The following is a 24,685-nucleotide window of genomic DNA, read 5'->3' on the forward strand; positions in this document are numbered from 1 at the left end:
TTACATGTATATAGCTTAGTGTGTTTAAGATTATACTTTAAGCTCTTTAAAAGCAATCATTACATAACTATACATGTAAATTGCCTTGAGAACTTAGGAAAGAACTAGGTCTCTAAACTTATAATCTTAATAAATCTTATATTATGTTTTAAAAGTAGTACCTGAATAATCATTAGGTGTACCAGTCACCATCAAGGGCATTAAAATCTTCCCCCTCCCCCCCCCAAAATATGTAAAATCAAAACCCAAAACAAAATACCTCATTGATAAAATATAATCCTAATTGCTACACATGCTGGAGAAAAAAAAAAACCAAACCATAACGGTCTTCTTAGGAGAACACTCTTTTTTGACTCTCCTGATGGTCACTGAACACATTTGCAAGAAAAAAATCTCAAAATTTAAGATCATGTCTATTGAATTTCTTAGAACCCAAGAAATGTTTGCCATGTAACAACTGATAGAAATAGTTGTTAAATGATGTTGTTAATATGAAAAGAATATTGAAGTGTGAAATAATTTCTACGCAACAAAAAAACCTCAAGTAACCAGAATTCCCTTATCCAGTACACTCACATTTTAAGTTACCAGTTCATGTTACTATACCAGCATAACAATATCTACTGTTTCACAAATGAGCTGAAATAAACAGCTATGATCTATTAGAAAATGAAATAAAGGAAAATAAAATATACCAAAGATGGTAAGTTCCCAAACCACAATGTAATTAAAATATACATCAATACGAAAAAGATAAATAGAAAAGCCTTGAAATACTTGGAAATTATACAGTGCACTTCTAAATAACTCACAGGTCAAAGAAGAAATCACAGGGGAAATTAAAGAAGTAATGACAATAAAAGTATAGCATATCAAAATTTGTACACAGAGGAAATTTTATAGCTTTAAATGTCTATATTAGAAAAAAAGATTTAAATTGATAATCTAAGCTTCTACTTTAAGAAACCCAAAAAAGATAAGCAAATTAAGTTTAATTAAGCAGGAGAAAACAAATATTAAAGACAAAAGTAATAGTCAATGGGAGTATAAACATGCCATTAAGAAAAATAAAGGCAAGCTACAGACTAACAGAAAACAGACAGTAGAAATATATGTACCTCTCTCTCTAACAAAAAAACCTTATGTCCAGTATAAATAAAGAATTCCAGGCGAGTACAGAGGCTCACGCCTGTAATCCCAGCACTTTGGGAAGCTGAGGTGGGTGGATCACCTTAGGTCAGGAGTTTGAGACCTGCTTGGCCAACATAGTGAAACCCATCCCTAAAAATACAAAAATTAGCTGTGTGTGGTGGCGGGTGGACTGTAACACCAGGTACTAGGAGGCTGAGGCGGGAGAATCACTTACACATAGGACAGGGAGGCTACAGTGAGCCAAGATCGTGCTACTGCACTCCAGCCTGAGTGACAGAGAAAGACTCTGTCCAAAAAAAAAAAAAAAGGAATTCCAGCCAGGTGCAGTGGCTCACGCCTGTAATCCCAACACTTTGGGAAGCTGGGGTAGGCAGATTACTTAAGGTCAGAAGTTCAAGACCAGCCTAGCCAACATGGTGAAACATCATCTCTACTAAAAATACAAAAATTAGCTGCATGTGGTGGCGGGAGCCTGTAATCCCAGCTACTCGGGAGGCTGAGGCAGGAAAACTGTGTGAACCCTGGAGGCAGAGGTTGCAGTGAGCTGAGATTGTGCCACTGCACTCCAGCCTGGGAGACAGAGCGAGACTCTGTCTCAAAAATAAATAAATAAAAAAAAATAACAATGCAATAATAAAAGCAATTGGCCGGGCACGATGGCTCTCGTGCCTGTAATCCCAGTACTTTGGGAGGCCGAGGAGGGCGGACTGCCTGAGCTCAGGAGTTCAAGACCAGCCTGGGCAACACAGCAATCTTTACAAAAAAATACAAGTAGTCCCAGCTACTTGAGGGGCTAAGGCAGGAGGATCGCTGCAGGCTGAGAGACCCAGGCTGCAGTGTGCCAAGATCATGCCACAACACTCCAGCCTGAGTAACAGAGCCAAACTCCGTCTCAATCAATCAATCAATCAATCAATAAAAGAAAAGCAACACAATTTTTTAAATGGGCAAAAGACCCACAACTAATGTCTGGCCAAAAAGGAAACGGAAATTAAAACTATGAGACACTGCTAAACAGCTCTAGAATGTCTATGATTAAAAAGACATGGAAAACTAAATGTTGGCAAGAATGTGGTAACAACTGGAATTCCCATACACTGCTGCTAGGAATGTAAACCTTTGTGTAAAGGTTTAGCAATTTCTTATAAAGTTAAATGTACACCTACTCTCTGACTGAGCAATTCTACTTTTAGCTGTTTAATCAATAAAATGAAAATATATGGCCACGAAAAGAGTTATATAAGAATGTGTATAGTAGCTTTATTCACAATAGCTAAACACTAGAAACCATTAAAGTGTCCATGAACAGGAGAATGGACAAAGAAATTGTAGTATATTCACATACCACTCAGCAATAAAAAGAAGCAAACTATGATCACTCAACAACATGGATAAATCTGAGACATGCTGAGCTGGACATAAGAGTATAAAGTGACTATATGAAATTCTATAATTCATCTATGGTTACAAACATCAGAATCGACGGAGTGGACTGATGGGAAAGAGAGAAACTTTTATTCTTTTTAATTTAATTTCCTGATGACCTAAAAGAAACAGTTATTTAGGTTAAGTATAAAGTTCAAGAGTTTCTAAAAATATGGCCTACTCTTGTAGGCAAAGGTATTTCTTAAAATTGGATTTGTTCCTTTTGAATTAATTTATAGAAAAAAGTCCAATTACTATGTAAAAATATTTTTAGATGCAGTACACAATAACAGGATCTCCTTTTAACATCTATATCTGCTCTACTCAGTTCCCACTGCAGCGTAAATTAAATTGAATTTTTCATCAATACAGTATACTAAAATGGGAAGTGCAAAAATGCCCCTGGTGAAGCTCTTCTGCTATCAAGTGAAGAAGATTCATTTTAGTATTTCCAAAGCTCTGACCTGAACATACTACGACGTGAAAAATTTCCTCCTTGGGTTTTTAGGGTCTTCTCTGACAATTAATAACCATCTAATATTTATACTCTTGAATGAACCAACTGTTGTTCATTCAGATAATATGTAAGTTTTATTGCTAAAACAGGTGTCCTGTGCAAATTTCTGACTGACTGTCTGCACTAACGGAGAATAGTAGTAAAAATTTTTCAGGCCGGGTGCGGTGGCTCACGACTGTAATCCCAACACTTTGGGAGGCTGAGGCGGCGGCATCACGAGGTCAGGATTTAGAGACCAGTCTGACCAACATGGTGAAACCCCGTCTCTACTAAAAATACAAAAATCAGCCAGGCATGATGGTGCACACCTGTAATCCCAGCTACTCAAGAGGCTGAGGCAGGAGAATTGCTTGAACCCGGGAGGTGGAGGTTGCAGTGAGCTGAGATTGCACCACTGTACTCCAGACTGGGCGACAGAGTGACTCCATCTCAAAAAAAAAAAAAAAAAAAAAAAAAAAAATTCAGCTCTGCAATATGTTTTAGCATGTAAAAATTTGTATTTAGTATAGTGCCTAGCAAATAACTGAAGCAAACAGAAGGTGTCTAATAACTACTAACCTACTGATTACCTAAGGATACATTAATTGCTGTTATTAGCCCTATTATGATACAGAACATTAACATCTACCCAATTGATGTTATTAATTAACTGACATTATTGTATTATAACACAGCAAGGAGAATTATGCTGATTTTTATTTTATTTTATTTTTGAGACAGAGTCTCACTCTGTCACCTAGGCTGGAGTGCAATAGTGCGATCCTGGCCCACTGCAACTTCAGCCTCCGGTGTTCAAGCAAATTCTTGTGCCTCAGTCACCCGAATAGCTGAGATTACAGGGTGTGTGCCACACGCTCGGCTAATTTTTGTATTTTTAGTAGAGACGGGGTTTCACCATGTTGGCCAGGCTGGTCTTGAACTCCTTACCTCAGATGATCTGCCCACCTCAGCCTCCCAAAGTGCTTGGGATTACAGGTGTGAGCCACCGCACCCAGGCCTGATTTTTAAAAATAGAAGCGTCAAATCTTCTACTAAGAAAATTAGAAAGTTTATAGGATTTAGGGTTAAGAAGTGCCCCAGAAACCAAAGCTTAATCCTTTTATTTTACAGATGAGGAAATGTAATGTCAGGAAAGTTAAAGTTGCTTAATTAAAGGTAGTGAATAGTGGAATTAGGATTAAAATTAAAATACACATCTAAACATTAATAGCATCTAAACAGCACAACAGAAAAAAATGGTTTTCTTTATATGTATCATGTTTGCTCACTTGTACACTATTTCAGAATTCTTTTTAATACTGTTAAAACCACTCATCATTATTAGCAGCACTGCCTTCAGATGATCACATCTAGTTACAGATGTAATACTCCTATTTTCCACTAGGAGGAGAAAAAGCCACAGGCAAAAGCCAGACAAACCACAAGTGACGAGAAAGTTTCTAATCTACCCACTTATTTTTTAAAGTATCACTAACTACTCACTACGCTAAAGAAAGATTTCTTTTTTCAAATTTTGTGGTTCGCCTATAGTATAAAACAGTCCATATCTTAATAAAAATGTGATCTAAATTGTATATTTGAAGCAGGTTTTAGTGAAAACATTAATTCAAAACAGCTTCAAGCAATGTATAAAATCTGGCTTACCATTTTTGCTTCCGACTGTACTGGTTGGGGAGAGGAAGGACCCGGGATTCCTGGAACACTAGGCACCATGGTGACTGGTCGAACGAGCTAAGCATAAGATAAGGAAAAATTATTGCTAGACAATATATTCAAAATGAGATTTGTACTTTACTGCTGTTACAATAATTTGAGACTTTAAGAATCAGAACATTGTAAATTTATCACTAGCTGATTTTATCTCTATACCAAATCCTTATTTGGTCTTATATCCTGACTTATCCTTCAAAAGTTGTCAATTTCTGAGACATGTGCTTTCCTAATCTTCAGTTTTTACAATTTCTTTCTTAATGGTCCCCGTTAGAAATTCATAATATTCAAAGTGATTAATGCAAAAATTCTCAAAGATATATCAAACGTCCATTTTGAATCTGAAAGGAAGAATGTCAAAACTTGTGACACTTAGGCATAAAAAATAATTTCAGCAAAGAACTTAGATTTTCTAAAAAATGAATTTTCTTAAACATATCACGTAATAACAAATAACACACTGTAATAATTTCTCAAATAATATGTAGCAGGTTTTACCATTTTGGTTTTTTCCTTTTTTTTTTCTTAAACCTAACACTGAGTGAACACAGTTACTGTATAAATAAAGCTTATCTTTTCTTTCATTTCAGGTTGCTTTCATCACTAAGTACACGTAACAGGATAATCAGAATCTCAAATACAAGGCAAGAATGTTTCCCTCCTCAAAAAAATATCCTCAGTAAAGAGGAAGCAGATACCTTATATCTGAGTCCTCACAGTCTCTCAAATAATGCATTTTGAACAACAAAGTTCTTTTTAAAGAAAGCACATTATCTTGAAATTACCTCAATCAATGCAATTTTGGATAGTTCAAAAGATCACCTGTAAGAATCAGTTAATTAAAAAAGATATAAATATCAAACATTAATCCTAGTAATATTCTTAGGGGTGATCTCAACAAGAGTGTTGGAATGTTTACTATAAGCTTTTAAAAATAATTTTCATTTTTATTGTTTTTCAGACAGGGTCTTACTTTGTTGCCGCACCTGGAATGCAGCAGTGCAACCTCGGCTAACTACAGTCTTAACCTCCAGGCTCAAGTGATCCTCCCATCTCAGTCTTCTACAGTTGCTTCCACCACAACTGGCTAATTTGTGTTTATTTTTTGTAGAGATGGGGTTTTGCCATGGGATTTTCATTTTTAGATGAAAATAATGTGTTCTGGAACCTGTGCTAGATGTCTCAAAAAGTGGTTCTCAGGATGAAAACTTGAATGTCAAAGACATAAATGAAGAGTTTGTTTGAATAAAACTGTTTTATGAAATATAATTAAGAAAAAAGCAATTTTCTAACACACATTCCAAACAATGTGTTTTTAAATGTTCATTAAACTATTACTTTTTTTTTTTTTTTTTTTTGACTTGGGGTCTTGCCCTGTCATCCAGGCAGGATCCATAGCTCACTGCCGTCTCAAACGCCTGGGGTCACGCAGTCCTCCTACCTCGGCTGCCCAATATGCTAGGATTACAACAGGCATGAGTCGCTATGCCTGGCCAAACTATTACATATTATAAGTAGACAGTTAACTATTTTGTCTATGTCTTTCAAAATTTATATATTTAACACACCCCACAAAAAACTTTTTTGGGGGATCTTTTCACAGGGAAAGTGAAAGATTATTTTTCTAGAACATTTCGATTTTAACACGATTGGGCTATCAAAGATTCTGCAAACCCTACTTGACCACAAAAATTCAGAGTGTGTCTTTATAAACAATTTCCATACTAATAGAAATACCACAGAGTTATCTGACAAGTATTCTAGAATAAATATCTTCCTAAAATTTGAAATCTGTGTTAATATTTGAATGCTACAAGCCCAGTCAAATTGAAATGGGTTGAAGAAGATCTCAGTATAAAAAAAAAAATAAGATTTTGGGTGGAAGAAAATATAGCTATACTTTGAATGGTATATGCTATTACAATGATAACAAATAAATACTATCAACTGCTAATCAATATTATGTTAAATTCAATTTCATAAGCCAGTCAAGCAGTCAACTTTATTTTCTGACTACAAAGATCAGTTTTGCGATAGAGATTTAAATAGTCTAACTTTCTTACTGGGACTGCAGCTGGAACATGCACATTAGAACTTGTAATTGATGCAGGAATAGCAACAGGCATGGTTTGTCCATTAGGAAGATGTAACAGAAGAGGAAATGGGCCTGGTACAGGGCTAAGAGAAACAAAAGAAGAGAAATTTAAAAAAAGAGATTCATACCAACTGTCTCTTAAAAATACAACAGTATTTTTACTCCTATAATCATATCACTTAAAAATACAATTTCTAACCACAGCAAAGCAAATGGCAAAATTTATTTTTAATTGCATCTTAAATGCATAACCTGTGTAGCAGTATTAAAAAGAAGATAAAAGTTATGGATTTACTTGGGACAATCTCTAATTTGTAAAATGAGAAAAATTCTCATCAGATAGTTCTTGGGAGCTACCAGTAAGAACTGAAAGAAATGGAATCTGGTGATGGAGTAATTTTATATTTTGAGTGAAATAGCATGAAAACAAGACTATCTTAAATTCGCATTCTATATTTATTTTTAGTTGTATTTATCTTCCACTCTATTAGTTAACATTTATATTAAAGAAGACTACGCAAGTACTTTTTCCAAAATTTGAAGCATGCACACACATACAAAACTAAGATCTTGGTTTGAATAATCAAATGTCTTAGGAAAAAGCATAACAAAACAAACTGAGTTCATGTACATGTTCAATGATTGGCCTAAATCACTTACACAATTGGCCTGTTAGAGGATGGTGCCTGGGTGATTACGGTACTTGAGGTTGGTGAAGGTACTGCCTGCTGAATAATTACACTTGAGTCAGAACTTGTAAGCAGCACATTGGGAACCTGTAATGATGCTGGACGAACAATAGCTGATGTGGGCTGTGCAGTTTGTGCCAATGGTACTTCCTATTTAACAATGAGATCAAGAAAGGGTGGCATTTAAAAATACAAATCAATTCACATACCTTAGTGAACAGAATGTAACACACTTCTAAAAGCATCTACAGAATAACAACTGCTCAAAGCAAATTAATATTTAAATTACTTAAAAGAACATTTTAGAAGAGCTGTAAAGATTCAAATGCAATGTTCAATTAATATTTTACTTTCAAAAAGATGGTTTTTATTTTTTTTCAGTACAACTTGTTTTCCTGTCAATCCAGAAATAAGTTAGACTAGGCAACTTGGCTATGATACCAAGAGAATTTTAATAAAAAATAAAAATATAATCCATTCTCAGAGAATCACAGAACTTAAAATCCAGAAGGGATTGTTTAGTTTCCCCTCCCTCATTATACTGTATAAAGAGGAAACAGGTCCAGTGAGGCTGTGTTATGGCTAATACAAATTAAGTAACAGAAATAAGAATTTTTAGATACAATACAAATAATTATTAATTTCAGTTAGCTACCTCATCTATATCAATAATTTCTCAATATCAAAAGGCCATGTAATACTGATATCTTGAATATAAAATAAATAATTACTAGAGTGAACTCTTTCAAGTTAGGAAAACAGAATTTGTCAGCCAAGACCTTAAAGATGGCATTTCCTCTGGCTTTACAGATTAGAGAACAAAAAGTTTTAAAAGATTTTACCCAGAATTCCTTAAATAAGTCAGTGTATACATTGGGTCTATTGTGTTTTATGAATTGGCCTGTATGGTGCCACTTATCATCAAAATCTTATTAAGCTACATAGGAAGGATAAACTAGTACTATTGTAACTCCATTTATTCAATAAGTTGAGAACCTAAGCTCTCAAAGACTAGTGGGACGAGACAATAAATAAGTAAAACAAACAACAAAATTTCAGATTGTAGTAAATCTTAAGTGTTACAGAATAATATGTGCAATGTAACAAAGGGTGAAAGATTAGCTGAGAGTAAGGAAGAGTCAGTTAATTTAGATAGCATAGTAAGAATAAGTGAGCTTCTTTGCAAAAAACAGCATTTGAACTGATGATGAAAGGGTAAGGAGGAGAGCATTTCATTGTAGGGACAAGGAAGCAATACCACATGTCATGTCCTGAGGTAGGAAAAAGCTTCAAATATTTGATGAACACAAGAGAGAGGCATGAGGTGAGGATAGATGCGTAGACAGGCCCAGATAAAAGAGGATTTATGCCAAGGAGTGTGAAGTATTTTAAACACAATGGTAGACCACTGAAAGATTTTAAGCAGGTGACATGTTTAATGTATTAAAAGTTATCTTATAGAAAATGGATTGGAGGTAGAAGCAGGAAGACCAGTTAGAAGGTAACTGTTAATAATCCAAACAAAAGATAATGATGGTTTGGGCTTAAGTGGTGTCACTGAACACAGACATAGAGGATGGGATTCAGGTCTGATAAAATATGCTATCAGTTTCAGTGTAAAAGAAAAGAATAAATAAAGGATGACTCCTAAATTCTCAGCTAGAATAACTAAATGGGTGGAGAAAATTTACTGAGATGGGGAAAACTGGGGGAAGAATCAAGGACTCTGATTTTGACCTATTAAGTTTAAGACGTCTATTAGACATAGAAAAGGTGATGTCAAGATGGAGTTGGATATAAATATGGCAATCTGGTGAGATACCTATGCCCATAGAAATTTGGGAGTCATCAGTATGTAGATGTTTATTAAAGTTATGGGTCTGGATGAGATCACCTAGGAAGAAAATCAAGAAAGAAGAAGAGCTCCAGATTTTCTTTTTTTTTTAAATCAATTTCATATGGTATACCTTGCTCAAGGAGGGCCTAATGACTGGGGAATGCAGAAAGAAGGAATACTCCTAAGAGATGCTGGAGCAGCCATGAACAATGAAAAACTGTTAAGTGTGAAAAGAATGAAATGCTCTTTAGGAAAAAAGACTTATATCAGAGATTTAAAAAGCATTTCTAATAACTGTGATAATGTGAAAACAACCTTTATGTCCAAAAAGAACAAGATAACATAATACATACCATATAATAAAATAAAGTACAACCATTTTGGGGAAATCTCTAATGACATGGGAAAATATTCATCAATACTGAGCTAGGTCTAAAGCACAATATAAAACAAAGCTAGGATCTTTGTATCCATCTATCCTTCTATTAATTCACTTATATATTTGTACCTATAAATGTGTATATCTAGGAAAAATGTTTCAAGATAGTAATCTTATTCAATTATGTGCTAATAGGTGATTTTGGTTTTCTTTTCATTTTTCTGTATTCCTAGAGAAGGAGAATGTACTTTTAAAATCAGAAAAAGAAACTGCAAAAAAAAAAAAAAAGCATTTATTCTTAGCCAAAAAGTTATTTTTTCTGTATTTCCTTATTTCTAGCTCCCCTGCCATGACAGAAGTCCATTAATAAGTATGGTTTTAGAATAACAATCTAAAAAAGAATATTGCCTTTTCGCTGTGTCCTGCATGGTACTCCCAAATAAATATGTGCTTATTCTATGTGCTTGTGAACAAAAGAGTGATCAAGAAGTTCCCATAATAATGTTACTCAAAACACAATTGTAGCCCAGGTGGTCCCAGATCATCTTGGTATTCAAGCTAGTATCATCATCCTCCTAATTGCACTTACAAAGATCCACTGCTGAGATTGAGTAACTAGTCCCTTAATCCTGTAAAAGTCTAAACAACCATTGTTCAAATAATTTTTTGAATATATTCTTAATTAAGCTGTTACTGTATAAAAGTAGCTAAATATAAAATAGCAAAACTCAGAAAAATTAAGTTAAATTTATACATTCATAAATCTTTTAAAAATAAGTTTCATCTAACATGACTGTTCTCCCCTATAATTTTTCTGTGTAGAATAAAACTGCAGTCTTCTTACCCTGAAATATCTGAGTATTGACTGGCTTTCACATATAAAACTATTGCAAGCTGACATAGAATTTAATACATTAACATTTTGTGAAGATTAAATAGTAAACTTTATTTGGGTACTGTTCTTCCCCCTTAGTTTGTATTTCTAAAAATTTCTAACCTTTTCATCACTGGTAGTAGACTCTGGGTGAGGTAAAGGACTATCCTGGTGAGTTGTTTCTACAACAGAAGGTTCCTCAATTTTGCTTCTTATGATAGGTGTTGCAAGAGGGGATAAATCTAAAGGCATCTATAATTCAAATAATAAGGAAAAGGTTACAAGTTCAAAAACAGTATGTCTAAATTTAAAAAGCAGGAAGTATAAACTATGATTACTTTTCTGTCAGAAGTACTCTTTAAATTTCATGGTTACAACATACTTTTTTAATGTCGTCTTCTGAAGCTTTCTTGAATTCATTCTCAAATGGACTTGCCAACTCATTAAACAAACCCACTTCTTCACAGTTTTTCAAGAATCTTGTTGGTGTTGGGGTCTGATCTGAAATAAATGTCAAGAAGTAATCATGCATATTTAAATATGTTAAGACTCTAAAATATAGCTACTAAGTTAACAAATTAGCAGGACTGGTTCAGTCAGTTGTTAATTCTCTCTTTGGAAAGACCTCTTCCTTTAAAGCAAACAAAATTTGGTTAAATTTTTGCTGTACTTCATATTTCCTCCAATTTTAAGAACTATGGAAGTAGGAAAGAAGTCCTTTTTGCTCCTTAGTCCACTGCTTCTCTTTGAGTAGAATGGCATAAACATCCTCTACTCAAGAGATAAACTACTATTATCTAACACAGTATAAAGAATTTTACAAAATTTACATTATTAAAAACTACAATTACTTAAATAAATGAAATTTGGGGAAAACTAGGATAAGAGCATATATATCTGCTTTAACTTGGTTCTTCCACTAGTTGTTCATACTGTATATGAAAGCAAACTAAGATAAAAGAGAATATTTAGTAGGAAGATAAAAATATTGTAAGAAAGAACAAAAAAACAGCCCTAAAACAACAAACCCTCTTTTTGCCACTATCTACTGAAACTAAGTTTCTAATTAAATGCATTTTACAAGCTAGATACAAGGGGTATGTGTGAGTCACATGCCTCCAGAATGTTCTAGCTTAATTCCTAGGGAGTAAAGAGTTCACTCTATTTTCTTACAACATGAAACATTTCAACTTTACTCGAATATGTACTCCTACCATGTACATTAACATATGTACTCAGTGTTCATGTATAGGCTACAAAAAATGCCAGATAAGATTTACACTGAATGAAAATAAACTTATAAATTCTGCCTATTTAGTGTTATTATTTTCAAGGGTGTCTATTCATATTGATTAGAGTTGGTAGCACATTCAAATTCTATTCACATTTAATATATTTTAGAGCACCAATTTTACAGGCTATTGCAGGGATCTAGCCTAAGTGAAATAAAAGTACTCTTCTAAGGAAGACTCTTCGTTTAAGAGAAAATACTCATAATTTCTTTTGTAAGATTAAAATTTACATATTTGTTAACCATTATATCCCCACAGAGGGCATTACTTACTATTTTATCTTTGCCCCCCACATGTATACCTAGAGTACTAGTATTTTTACTATGTACAAATATATTTAACACTAAAATGACCCACTTGTAATACATAACTAGACAAAATACAGGCCTGTCTCAGGCACTGTTAGTAATATCAGAATTACTAGAAGGACTCTATTATATCGTAATTTTACTAGTTTCTAGCTTATCCTTTAATTCCCACGTCCCAAAAGATCTCAAAAATCACATTATAGTAAGTAAACTACATGTATTAGCTTAAGTCCATCATGACTAAATTAGTAGGTCAAATCTAAATTTGACTCCTGTTCATACCCAAAGGGTTTGTCTATCTAAGTTCATTAGAAGGCTCTGAAATTACATTAAAGGGAGGGAAAAAAATCTTAATAAAATACATAAGCATAAGTCACTTTTATCAATGATCACTGGAACTATCAGACTTGAGAAAAGTCAACATAGGCACAATCATTGAACATGCACATTGCATATGGCTACCGATCACCAAAACTATACCACACATAACATGCATTTTATTTACATGGTAATGTTAACCTATTCATCTCAACACATGTTAGTGAAAACAAAAAAGGTCAAGTACTGTGTTTGAATGTGCTCTACTTTTCTACTGCATTAAATGTGATCAGACAGGAAAGTAAATTTCTAGAAACCAATTTCAAAACATATTTGAGCTAAAAAGTTACACACAGAGAGAGATTGTGCTAAGGCAGAAAGTTTCAGAGAAACAAAGAGCTTCATGCCTAGGACAGTGAACTTTCCAGGTTGTTACTATTTTGCTTGTTTGGTTCGTTTCGTTCTAGATCTTAGTATCTAATGTAAAATACTCCAAAAAAAAAAAAAAAAAAAAGGGGGGCATATCTCACTCTTCTCTGTTTTTTACTTATGGAACTTAGGATATGTTGGAAGTTCCCCTACATTTTTCCTACATATATTGTTTTTGATAAATTAACTTTCTGTCACCTTTAATTTCTTCATTACAAAAATTTCAATACTGAAAGTGGAGAGGAAAACCACCAAATATTTGCTTTATTATCTATCCAAAACATTGCATAGAACAATTTGGGCTCTATAATGATGAATAATTTAAAAGTATTATAGTATTTGGGTATAATTCCAGACTTACATGATATATAACAAGCTTTACAAGAGAAAAGAAAAATCTAGAGTTAATTTGAATATTTATATGTAAATCTGTGATGACATAAAAGATCTGAAATGTATACAGTTTTGTTTTATCACAATACTTATAAAATATACCAAAAAATTAGCAAAAATATACATGACATGTATATATATATACAGAGATGTGTGTGTGTATATATTTAAATACCAAAAAAGAGCAGCTAATACAGCATGGAATGACAATCAACCAATGTATGAACTGGGTTTCTCTTTTCACATACAGTGAAAAATAATCATCTGCTTAGGTATTACTGTACGTTTCATAGTATCAACACACAAAAACTGCATTGACTGAATTTAGAGCCTCTTTACTGAGAATATTTTACTAATACAAATGTTTAGTCTGAAAAGAAATATAAACAACTCTAATGAACAAGTCTGCTCACTGTTCTTTCTCCAACAGGAGAAGCTTGGTCACTTTCTATCTTCACACAGCCTTGTAAGTCAGTTGTACAAGATAGCTAAAAGAAATGCTGACTAAATACCATGTTAGTTCAATTATTAGTTAAATGTAAAATTTGTAGATGGTATGAATGTTCCCAGAATTCTAATGAACTTCCACAAAATCGACATTGGAATCTAAATTTGAAAACTACACGAAAAAGTGAAATGAATGGTCAGAAGGAAACATGAAAATGTAATGGGTAAAATACATGTTGCCAACATTTACCATAATGAAGTCATTGGAATATCACCAGACTATATTATTTACAGAGAATACACAAAAATTGTGCACATTCCAGGTGAAATATGTATATAAGCTATTAATAAAAGCATATACTAACCAGCCACAATGACACTGTCATTACGTGCTGGACCAAATTTCAGTGTCATCTCATGTTTATGTTTATGGACAGCCAAATGATCCTCGTTGGTAAAACGCTGTGGCAAAAAGTTTTAAAATACAGTTAAGATTTTCAATTTGATCAAATAAGTAAAATGATTAGGAAATTCATTTCCACAACATGTAAAACCACCATTAACAGTGAAATAGCAGTTTTTAAACTATAAAAGAATCCGTTGTTAGTAGATAAGCATACTAGATTGCAAACAATCACAGAGAAACCCATTACTCAAGAATAAGCAATACTGACACACTGCTAGGTCACGTAACTCATTTGAGAGCATTTAAAAATAAAATCGGAGGCAAAGAAACTACATAAATTTCATTTGGATACTAAAAATAGACCACCATTAATCTGTCCTATCATAGTAGAAACTATACTCCATGGTACAATGACTTTTCAAGCAAATACTGTAGTATTAATATTTACCTAGACTTAAGGTTACTTACCACTTTTTAAAAGAGAATTTTCTTATAAAAGTATTACGCCTGGACAAAATTAAGAAATAAATCTGATTTTCATGTTACCACATCAAAAAGAATGCCTTTGTTTTAATCCAGCAAAGAAATAGCAACCAGTACAATAACAAAGCAGCTCATTTTAAAATAAGAATTTTTAAAGTACCCAAAATAATTTTTTCATGAGCGTTCAAAAATGGAGCAAAATTATTTTTAAAACATTTTATTTTTAAAGTTATCCATCATATATTTTCCTACCTCTAACTTGGATAAGTTTTGCATGCCAAAGGTAACATTTATGATTATAACACAATAAATACATTGTTTATCTCTGATGTCTGAACATCAACCTTTTTGAAGATGCTCATTAAGCAATATTTATAACTGAAAATAGGGAGCTTTTTGTTATTTCAAAGCAGTAATTTTAAAACGCTAAGTTAACAGATCTCAATTCATTCTTTATAACCTTACAAGTGAGGATGTTAAAATATATACACTTGAACTTGGTTTGCCCAAACTATCAAAATGAATTCCATTTCTTGTGGTCTCCTTCCTCTACCCAATTCACTACATCCTTTCATGCAACTAATAATAGTAGCTTTAGGGTTACCTTAAACACAATGTTAAAGAATGAAACATTTTTAACATTTTAACATCTTTGGCCCAGCCTACTATCCCTCTGCCTGTAGAGGTAAAAACCATCTCATATGTGCCCCAGTTATGTGTTGCACAATGCCTTGGTTATAGCACCTATCATATTTTCATATGTCTGTCCTTTTAAGTAGGCTGAGCTCCTACTGTGGTCCCTCAAACTTAACATACAGTAAGTGCTCAATAAATGCTAATTGAAAGAATGAATTCATTACAATAAAACAGGTGAATCTTAAAGATGAGTCTGAGGGGGTTAAAAAAGACCCTAAACCAGTGTTCATTAAGGTGAATTCAACTTCAGTTTAATCTGGCTACATTTTATCACTTAGTCTTTGGATTACTTCACATACCAACGGAAAACTACTATTTTATAACCTCTCTTCAGAACCTGCCGGTATTACCACTGAAGGAGAGTGTTCAGATGCAACCCTTCCATTACTTGACTTACTCATTCACTCTTCAGACATTTACTGGGCACCAACTATAGGCACTAGGACCACAACCGAACTTTTCCCCACCCAAGTACTATCTTCCTATTACTTTATCATTATAAGAATCTCTCCCAATTTTGGGGAAATAAGAAACAGTGGTACTTTTGACAGACTGCTGAATAACACAGTTTTCAGAGAATGAACATATCTGCAGAGTGTATTGACATTAATATTTTACACTTTTTCTTTGTATTGCTGTTTCATATGTATGTGTCTTACATCCTACATTAAAAGCATCTGAAAGTAAGATTTACTTTATGTTCCAAAGAACCTCAGAATGTGGCTTTTCCACTAAAGGCAACCATTAAACATTTGTGAATGAATGCATTTTGGTGCAGGTCCCAGATTTTAAAACTGCAAAGTCAACAAATTAATAGATAAGAAGTTGGAATGTTGTTGCCAAGGAATTTTATTCTACCAATTTTCTTTGCTTGGATTAGTTTGACCACAAATATTCAAATCAAAGAACTACATGTAGAATAAATAACACTGTGTTCGTACAAAACATATGAAATTCTAAGTTCAATCCTAAGTGAAAGGAAGTGGCCAGAAGGAACCTAACAAATATTTAGGATCATATGAATATTAAAAGGGAGAATGCAACCAATATGTATTTATAAACTCTCATATAAGATCCACAGATCAAATTTGTCTAACTGCAATTTACAAAGGGATTACTGATCCTATAACAGTATTAATTATATACAGTGACAGCAACACCGCAAAGGTATTTGTCAAAATACAAAAACACTGCAAAGGACAAAATACACTGGCACTTGATACAGATGAATTTGACCTTGGTTATCTGAGAAAATTTATTATTTTTAACAAGAAACTTAAAAAGACAGTGTGAAAAAGCAATCTTGTGAAAAGGCACTCACCAGAAGTTTAATATGAAAGAAATGCATTCTTTATTTATTTATAAAGTAGCTACAAGCTAAGATAATTTTTTTTTTTTTTTACAGAATCTATATGAATTGCCTTCCCAAATTAAAGTTTATCCTAAAAATAAGCTTTGTAAAAATATATATATTACTAGCAACACCAACATACTGAATTCATAAATTGTATTCCTCCAGGCATTTCAAAGCACAACCCCCATGCAAAACGCTGTAGATATACACAAAAACACAAGTATTTTGTTAAACAAGACTAAGACCTTGAGTATATAGCTCAATAAACAATGTAAAAAGTGAAAAAAAATATTTTTTTTTCTTTGATAGGTCCCTAGCAGATAGCAATCTCTCTTAAAAGGTTAAAAAGAAAGCGTAACCTGTCAGATGGAAAGAAGGTAAATCAGTTGCTTCTACAATAATTTAAGTTTTGATATCTGGGAAATCTGTGTTACTAAGGCTTGACCACTCTCACCAGAATTAACTTCCTAAAAAATCAGACATTCTATAGTTAATACATACACTCATATCCATGATATATTATTATTCCTTTTAAATATATTAGATAGACACAAATAAGTTTTCAAGCCATTGGGCCAATAGCTTGTTTCACTACTTTTTTCACTAGTTTAAGGACTATTCAACAACAGCAGGAAGTTACACTGATATATTCACTGTCTCTCTCTCATGCACACACACACACTCTCACGCATACATCTCCATTGATGCTTCAGACTAAATATAAAATGAATCTTTATCTCCTTTATAAAACAGCTTATAATGTGTAAACATTCTACCAAAGAAACACTTTTCAATGACAGGGACACCAAAAGCAAAGATACTACCAATTATATGGAAGACTAACAAAGACAAATGAATCTTTCACTAAATTATCTCACTGTCTCTTTTACTAAATTCCATGGAGCATCACTTTAAAACAAGTGAAATTAACAGGCATGTGGAATACCTAAGAGTAACTTAGGCATACAAGATTTAATAGCAAGAGTCTACAGTTAAAAACTCTTTGTAATCATTTCTAGAGGTCTCTCTCTGATATTGTATCATCACCAAAATGGATTTTAATGTGTAAAAATCTATTTGAAACCTTAAATTTAACTAGGACCATTGTGTTAAAGCTGAAACTTAAATTCAGAATAATGTCATTGCTTACTGGTGACAAAAAATAACAAGAAACTTAAAAAGACAGTGTGAAAAGGCAATCTTGTGAAAAGGCAGTCACCATCAAAATGATGCTTCCAAAACCAATTATTATTAAGTAGTTTCTAGGAAATACTATTTCAATCTAAAGAGAGACCACACCATTTCTGTTCTCAGCAAGATTTAATGAATGGATGAGTAGGCAGGTTATATTTTGATCAGTAATACTTACAAAGAGATTATTTTAAGTATCTTAGGGTACAAACACAGCCCCCCCCTAAAATAATACTCAGGATCAAATGGCTAATGTTTAAAAGAATCACTATTAGCGAGAATTCAATTATTAGTGAGAATAAAAAATTGATTTAGCTTTTAAAAAATAATTTGGCAAAATATATGAAGAAACTTAGAAATGTGTGTATACATTTAAATCCAGTAACACTAGTTCCAAAATGTATTTTAAGAAACTAAGTGGAGACATATACAAAGGGTTATGTAGAAGGATATTCATACAATGTTGCTTATAATACCAAAATTAAAAGTTCATAATAGTGGAATCAGTAAATCATGGGACCTGCTCTAGCAACAGTGACTTAAAGCCATGCTTTCAATTAATAGACAAAATGCTCATGATATGTGTAATGTCATCCAAATACTAACAGAATACAAAACTGTGCATCATGGTCCCAATTTTGTTTTAAAAATATATAGATCCCATCCTCTCCTAGCTACTTAAGGACCCCACTCCTGCAATGGTCCCATTTTCTGCATTGCCAAATATGCTGTGATATTCCCACCCTAAAATGCAAAACAAAGAAGATCCACCATCTTCAATCCTATATTGAAGCTATATATCTCACTTTCCCTTTAGCTACACCTCCAAGAAAGAGCTGTCCTATAATGTCTCCATTTCTGGTTCTTCCCATTCTCTCTTCAACCTACTCCAATTACACTGTTGTTACTGCCCCTTCATTGAAAGATACTTTTATCACAGTCTCTAAATTCAATAGTAAATACTGAATTCTCATCTTATCCTACTTAAGATATGACTACATTGTTTCTCTTACTTTGAAATATTTTTTCTAACTTTCAGGATTCAATTTTCCTCACTGGTTGCTGCTGCTTAATCTTCTGTGCTACATTCTCCTCCTTTTCCTGACTTTTAAACACTGGAGGTGCCCTAAAGCTTAGCTCTCACCCTTCTATCTATACTATTTTGATATAGAAGTAAAACTAAGCAAATATGGGAATTATGGATAAGACAAAATGAATTACAAACCTCGACAATGGAAAAAATAGTAATTATCAGACATTAGGAGATGGGAAAGTGGAGGCAGAAAGTATGAAATGTTAACTCCTTTAATAGTAGGAAACCTAAAAAAAATATTACCTAACTTTTTACTGTTTTTCACACACAGAGTTAATGTTAGAGAGGTCTTTTAACAACAATTTCTTATGATACACATACACAAATTCTAATGTTCAGCAATCAGTTTTTCTTCTGTTTAAGTTAACTGTAATGCTTTTATTTAAAATGGCATGTGTATTAGTAAGAAGTCAATCACAAAAACCATTCTAACTATTTTAAGCAGAAGAGAATCAGGAAAGGCCTTTTTTGGGTCTCCAAGAATGATACCTAGAACATGTCAAAACTAGTCTTCATCCAAAGGCTGGCCCTAGAAACACACTGCATTAGCTGTAATTCAGGGATTACAGAATCAAGTTGTCTGTTCACTCCAAGCCAGCAAAATGGATGATTTGAGTAATACCATCTCTCATTCCATTTAACTTGGTACCAAATCCAAAAAGTAAAGTGGGTCAGGCGCAGTGGCTCACACCTATAATCCCAGCATACTGGGAGGCCAAGGTGGGCAGGTGGCTTGAGCCCAGGAGTTTGAGAACAGCCTGGACAACACTGGGAGACCCTGTATAAAACAAACAAACAAACGAACAAACAAACAAAAAAAACAAAAAAAAAAACAAGCAAAAAATTAGTCAGGTGTGGTGGCGAGCACCTGTGGTCCCGGCTACTCTGGAGGCTGAGGTGGGAGGATCACCTGAGCCCGAGAGGTTGAGGCTTCAGTGTGTTATGATCATGCTACTGCACTCCAGCCCAGGTAACAGAGTGAGACTCTGTCTCGAGGAAAAAAAAAAAAAATTAAAGTAAATCTGATTTACCACAAAGAGTAAATTTCGTCGGTGAAACCTAAAATCATATGCAGAATTCTAGGTGCAAAGAGAATTGTAGTTTTTATCTCTCTTAACTTTACAGAAAAAAAAAATATCAAATATATCTCCAAAATAAATGTCAAATTAGTCTATTTCTCTCTGTGTCCACTGTTACCACCTAATCCAAACCACCATCATCTCTCACCTGGACTGCTGTCTGCCTCTTGTCTCCCTGTGACCACTCAGCAGTGGCTTTTCACTGCTCAGTGAATAAAACCCAAACACCTTATCATAGGATATGTCTTTTTTTCTATCTCCTCTGACCTCATCTCTTAACCTTCTCTCTGTTGATCATTATACGCTCCAGCCACAGTAGTTGTGTTTTTGTTCTTAAACACAACATACACATTCCCTCCCTAGGGCCTTTACATTTGCTGCTCCTTCAGTCTAGAAACATACAAGCTGTGTGCTCCTGCATTTTCTCGGGTCTTTGTTCAAATGTCACCTTAGCAGAGGCACATTCCTATCTAAAATAGCATTAATCTTGATTAACTCCTATGTTTACCTGGCTATACATCATTAAATATCATGTAAATCAAAATTACAATGAGATACCACAACACCTTCACCAGAATGACTAAAACTTAAGAGACTAACCAAAACAATCTTGAAAAAGGAAGACTAAATTAGAGAATTTACCCTAACTGACTGGAACACTAACTGTAAAGCTAGAGTAATCAAAATGGTGTGGTACTGGCATAAAAGTTGACAGAATGATGAATGGAACAGAATATAAATCCCAGAAAGACCCATACTTACACAATCATTTGATTTTCATTAAAGAAGTCAAAGCAGTTCAATGAGGAAAGAAAAATCTTTTCAGGAAATTATGCTGGGATATCTAAACTCATGTTTTTAAAAAGTTAGCTTCAACTGGCTGGGCACAGTGGCTCACGCCTGTAATCCTAGCACTTTGGGAGGCCGAGGCAGGGGAATCACCCAAGATCAGGAGTTCGAGACCAGCCTGACCAACATGAAGAAACTCCATCTCTACTAAAAACACAAAATTAGCCAGGCGTGGTGGCACATGCCTGTAAACCACGCTACTTGGGAGGCTGAGGCGGAAGAATCGCTTGAACCCAGGAGGCGGAGGCTGTGGTGAGCTGAGATCGTGCCATTGCACTCCAGCCTGGGCAACAAGAGCGAAATTCCATCTCAAAAAAAAAAAAAGTTAGCTTCAACCCCTGTCTCACACCATACACAAAAATTAATTCAAGATTAAAGAGAAATCTAAATGAAACAGAAAGCTTTTAGAGGAAAACAAAGAATACCTTCATAACCTAAAGGCAAGCAAAAATTTATCAGACAAGTCACAGAAAGCAACAACCATAAGAGGAAAAATATTAACACATTAGGATTCATTAAAATTAGAAACATCTGTTCATCAAAAGATATTATTATGAAAATTAAGATGCAAACCACAGAAAAAGCAACCTCTGACACAGGACTGGTATCCAGGATATATAAAGAACTCCCACAACTCAATAATAAAAAGACAATCCAATTTTTTAAAATTAGCAAAAGATTTAAAAAGATACTTCACAAAATGTAAGGGATAGAAATGGTCAACAAACACATGAAAAAAGCAGCCTAGCAATTTCCTAAAAAGTCAAACATATATCTATTAGATAATCCCATCATTATACTCCCATGTATTCTTCCAAGAGAAATGAAAGCATGTGTCCATAAAAAGACTTGTACACAAGTACTCACATCAGCTTTATTAATAACTAAAAAACCCAATATCCATCAGTAGATGAACAGATAAATTGTGAGATAATGAAATATTATATCTCAATGAAAAGGAATTAACTACTGGTAACATAACATGGAGAAATATTAAATTATGTGGAGTGAAAAAATTTACTGTATGATTCCATTCATATAAAATTCTGGAAAATGCAAACAAATCTACAGTACCAGAAGATAGACCAGTAATTGATAAAGGTAAGTGGGATAAGAGGATTTATAAATAGGCATGAGGAAACTTTTGGGGTGATGTATATGTTCACTATCCTGATTGTGCTGATGGTTTTATGAGTATATATGTGTTAAAATTTATCAAATGGTACATTTTTAAGTATATACAGTTTATTGTAGGTCATTATATTTCAATTTAAAATATCAACTAAGAAAACAAATGAGAAGAAATAATGCTTACTTACAATTTATGGTCTGTATATTTAAGTACTCTGTAACTTCACTACACATTACATTTATTCTTTAATTCTTCCTTAGTGTCTATAGTTATTTTAAGATAAGTATAATAGGAATAGATTAATAATTTAGTGGGTTGTTAAAAAAATATTACTTTCTGAAACTGCTGCCATATGCCCAATATTAAAGATGTTAGGCTTAACAACATTAATACATTAGTGATACTCTAAGAAGTAAATATCAGTTAATTTCATAAAAGTTTAGTAAGTAAAATAATTCTCATATAATATAGATCTGATTTCTAATTAGGCAGTTTATCAATAATTTTCAACCAATAACGGTCAAATTATACTTTTATATCTTGGACTTTTGGGTACGGTTTCCACTTTTCCATTACAAGATACAATGTTCCCCCCCACTCCATATTAGATTATACTTTCTAAAACTCAGCTGCACTATTGAAGAAAAAGAAGAATTTCTTCCCAAAAGTTTTCTGGGTTTTTTTCATCCTAACTCCAAAATTTTACAGAATACTGTAAGAAAATGGTTTTAGTGATAACATATCATACATCGATGTTTTAGTAAGTGGAAATATACAAAATGATTTAAAGTAATTTATGTATTACCTGGCCACATCCAGGCGCAGTGCATAGAAATGGTTTGTCATCACTCATATTCCACAGGTCCTTGTATTGCCTATAATCAATCAGAAAACACTTTAGAGTACATATTTTAAAATAAAGAATAATTTAAAATATAAATCTCAAGATTTTTCATTAAGCTTATTTTCTATTTTAATGCAAAATAAAACACTTTTCTGACATTTTAATTCTATTTCGCTTTCTTATTATGAGAGTAGATAAAATATATGTAACATGTAGATTCCGCACTATAGGAAAAAGGGTAGGAACACTGCTCTGTCAGGCTAACTCTTTTCTGCTTAGCAATGTAAAAGTACTTACGGTGAAACGAACAAATTTCATTTATTCAACAAAATTAAATGAGCAAATACTATGCATTCTTCCAAGGATCATACTGTACTGTTATGAAAATAATGTGGCAAAATTTCTATATCCAGTCCTAAATTCTGGTGGAATATTTTTATCTATTGGCTAAACATTTCTACCTAAATACGCCACCAAAACATCAATATGTCTAAAACCAAACTCTTAAATCCCTTCTTAAATTTACACCTTTTCCTATACTGGAAGCACTATAGATGACTCAGAGAAATTCAAAAATAAAAGAGAAATAGATCCCAGCCTCAGGGAATCTCTCCTTCCAGTAAAGGAGATAAGGTAGTAATTAATATAACAAAATCTGTATCTCTAACTCTGATCTCTTTCTAAATCCTAGATTTCCAACCTTTTATTAGTGGTACACTGAGTCTAAGTTCAAAAGTCTTGTCAATATTTTATGCTGTTTCCTTGTAATATATCAAAAATTTTGTCAAAGATTTGATATACCTCATTTTTAGGAAACCCATACTGGTTCACAGTAGTCGCTGCTTCATGTTTAAAGCATGTACGCAATGATCACTGAGAATAGAAATGGTTTCCAGGAAGTCACCATTATTAATCTCATACACAAAATTTGTGAAATGTGTGAACAAAATTTTTATTGCTTTATCCAAAATGTTTATTGCTATAACTGTCAAATAGCCTATGGACAACGTGATATCACACTGGTGGGTGCAAGGATGACACCTGGGGAAACACCGTCTAGACTTCTGGCTTCTAGTCTAACACATAAAGAACTTGAAAGTCATCATTCCTACCCTCATAACGAGAAATAAGCTAAACCAACAGAAAATCATCAACTCTTCTTATATCCATCAGAGAAATGAGGTCAAAGGGCAAACTGCTGCCCTGAAAAGTTGAGACTGAGGCAGATACTGAGAATCACAGTTTACTAGTAGCAAATGCCTGCTGCTGGTGCCAGTACCAGGCAGAGACAAAAAGCAGAGACAAGCCATTTTCTTGTATCCTGTAAAATTTTTGACCTACACAATCTGTGAGCATTATAAGCTATTTTACAACTAAATTTGGAACATCTCCTCATGATATCTGTGATATATCTAAAAAACATATTATCCTTCTAATGCTTCTTAAATGTTTACAAACTAAGGAATACTGGTATATAAATTTTTAAGTAAGAGCAAAGTATTCTAACAAGATTGGTTGTAATTGACCACTAGTAAAACTTACTAAATAATAAGTGAGCACAGTATGGCCCTGAAGTTCTCAAACAGGATACTCTACACTCTTAAAAATTTAGGTTCCCAAAGAACATTTTTGTTTATGTACTATCAATACTGACCACATCAGAAATTATAACCGAGAAATTCTAAAAATATTA

The 24,685-nt window shown here is 33.4% G+C and overlaps 1 protein-coding gene across 4 annotated transcripts in view; it reads right to left on the reverse strand.

Annotated features, from left to right (window-relative positions):
- ATF2 (activating transcription factor 2) overlaps positions 1 to 24,685 on the reverse strand; it is a 90,441-nt gene that overhangs the window by 30,480 nt on the left and 35,276 nt on the right. For 2 of the 4 annotated variants that reach the window (XR_005241517.2, XM_007965416.3), the window contains exons 4-10: positions 22,954 to 23,023; positions 14,231 to 14,327; positions 11,061 to 11,179; positions 10,802 to 10,930; positions 7,560 to 7,738; positions 6,868 to 6,982; positions 4,739 to 4,825 (exon numbers count right to left, since the gene is read on the reverse strand). Coding sequence is in view for 3 of the 4 variants with exons in the window: in XM_007965416.3 (XP_007963607.1) it covers positions 4,739 to 4,825; positions 6,868 to 6,982; positions 7,560 to 7,738; positions 10,802 to 10,930; positions 11,061 to 11,179; positions 14,231 to 14,327; positions 22,954 to 23,023 (796 nt within the window). In the remaining variant the exon portion in view is untranslated. The remainder of the gene's footprint in view (positions 1 to 4,738; positions 4,826 to 6,867; positions 6,983 to 7,559; positions 7,739 to 10,801; positions 10,931 to 11,060; positions 11,180 to 14,230; positions 14,328 to 22,953; positions 23,024 to 24,685) is intronic. The other 2 variants (XM_007965419.3, XM_007965418.3) reach the window with 2 other exon arrangements.

The sequence above is a fragment of the Chlorocebus sabaeus genome, chromosome 10, assembly GCF_047675955.1.
Source record: "Chlorocebus sabaeus isolate Y175 chromosome 10, mChlSab1.0.hap1, whole genome shotgun sequence".
Taxonomy (NCBI): Eukaryota; Metazoa; Chordata; class Mammalia; order Primates; family Cercopithecidae; genus Chlorocebus; species Chlorocebus sabaeus.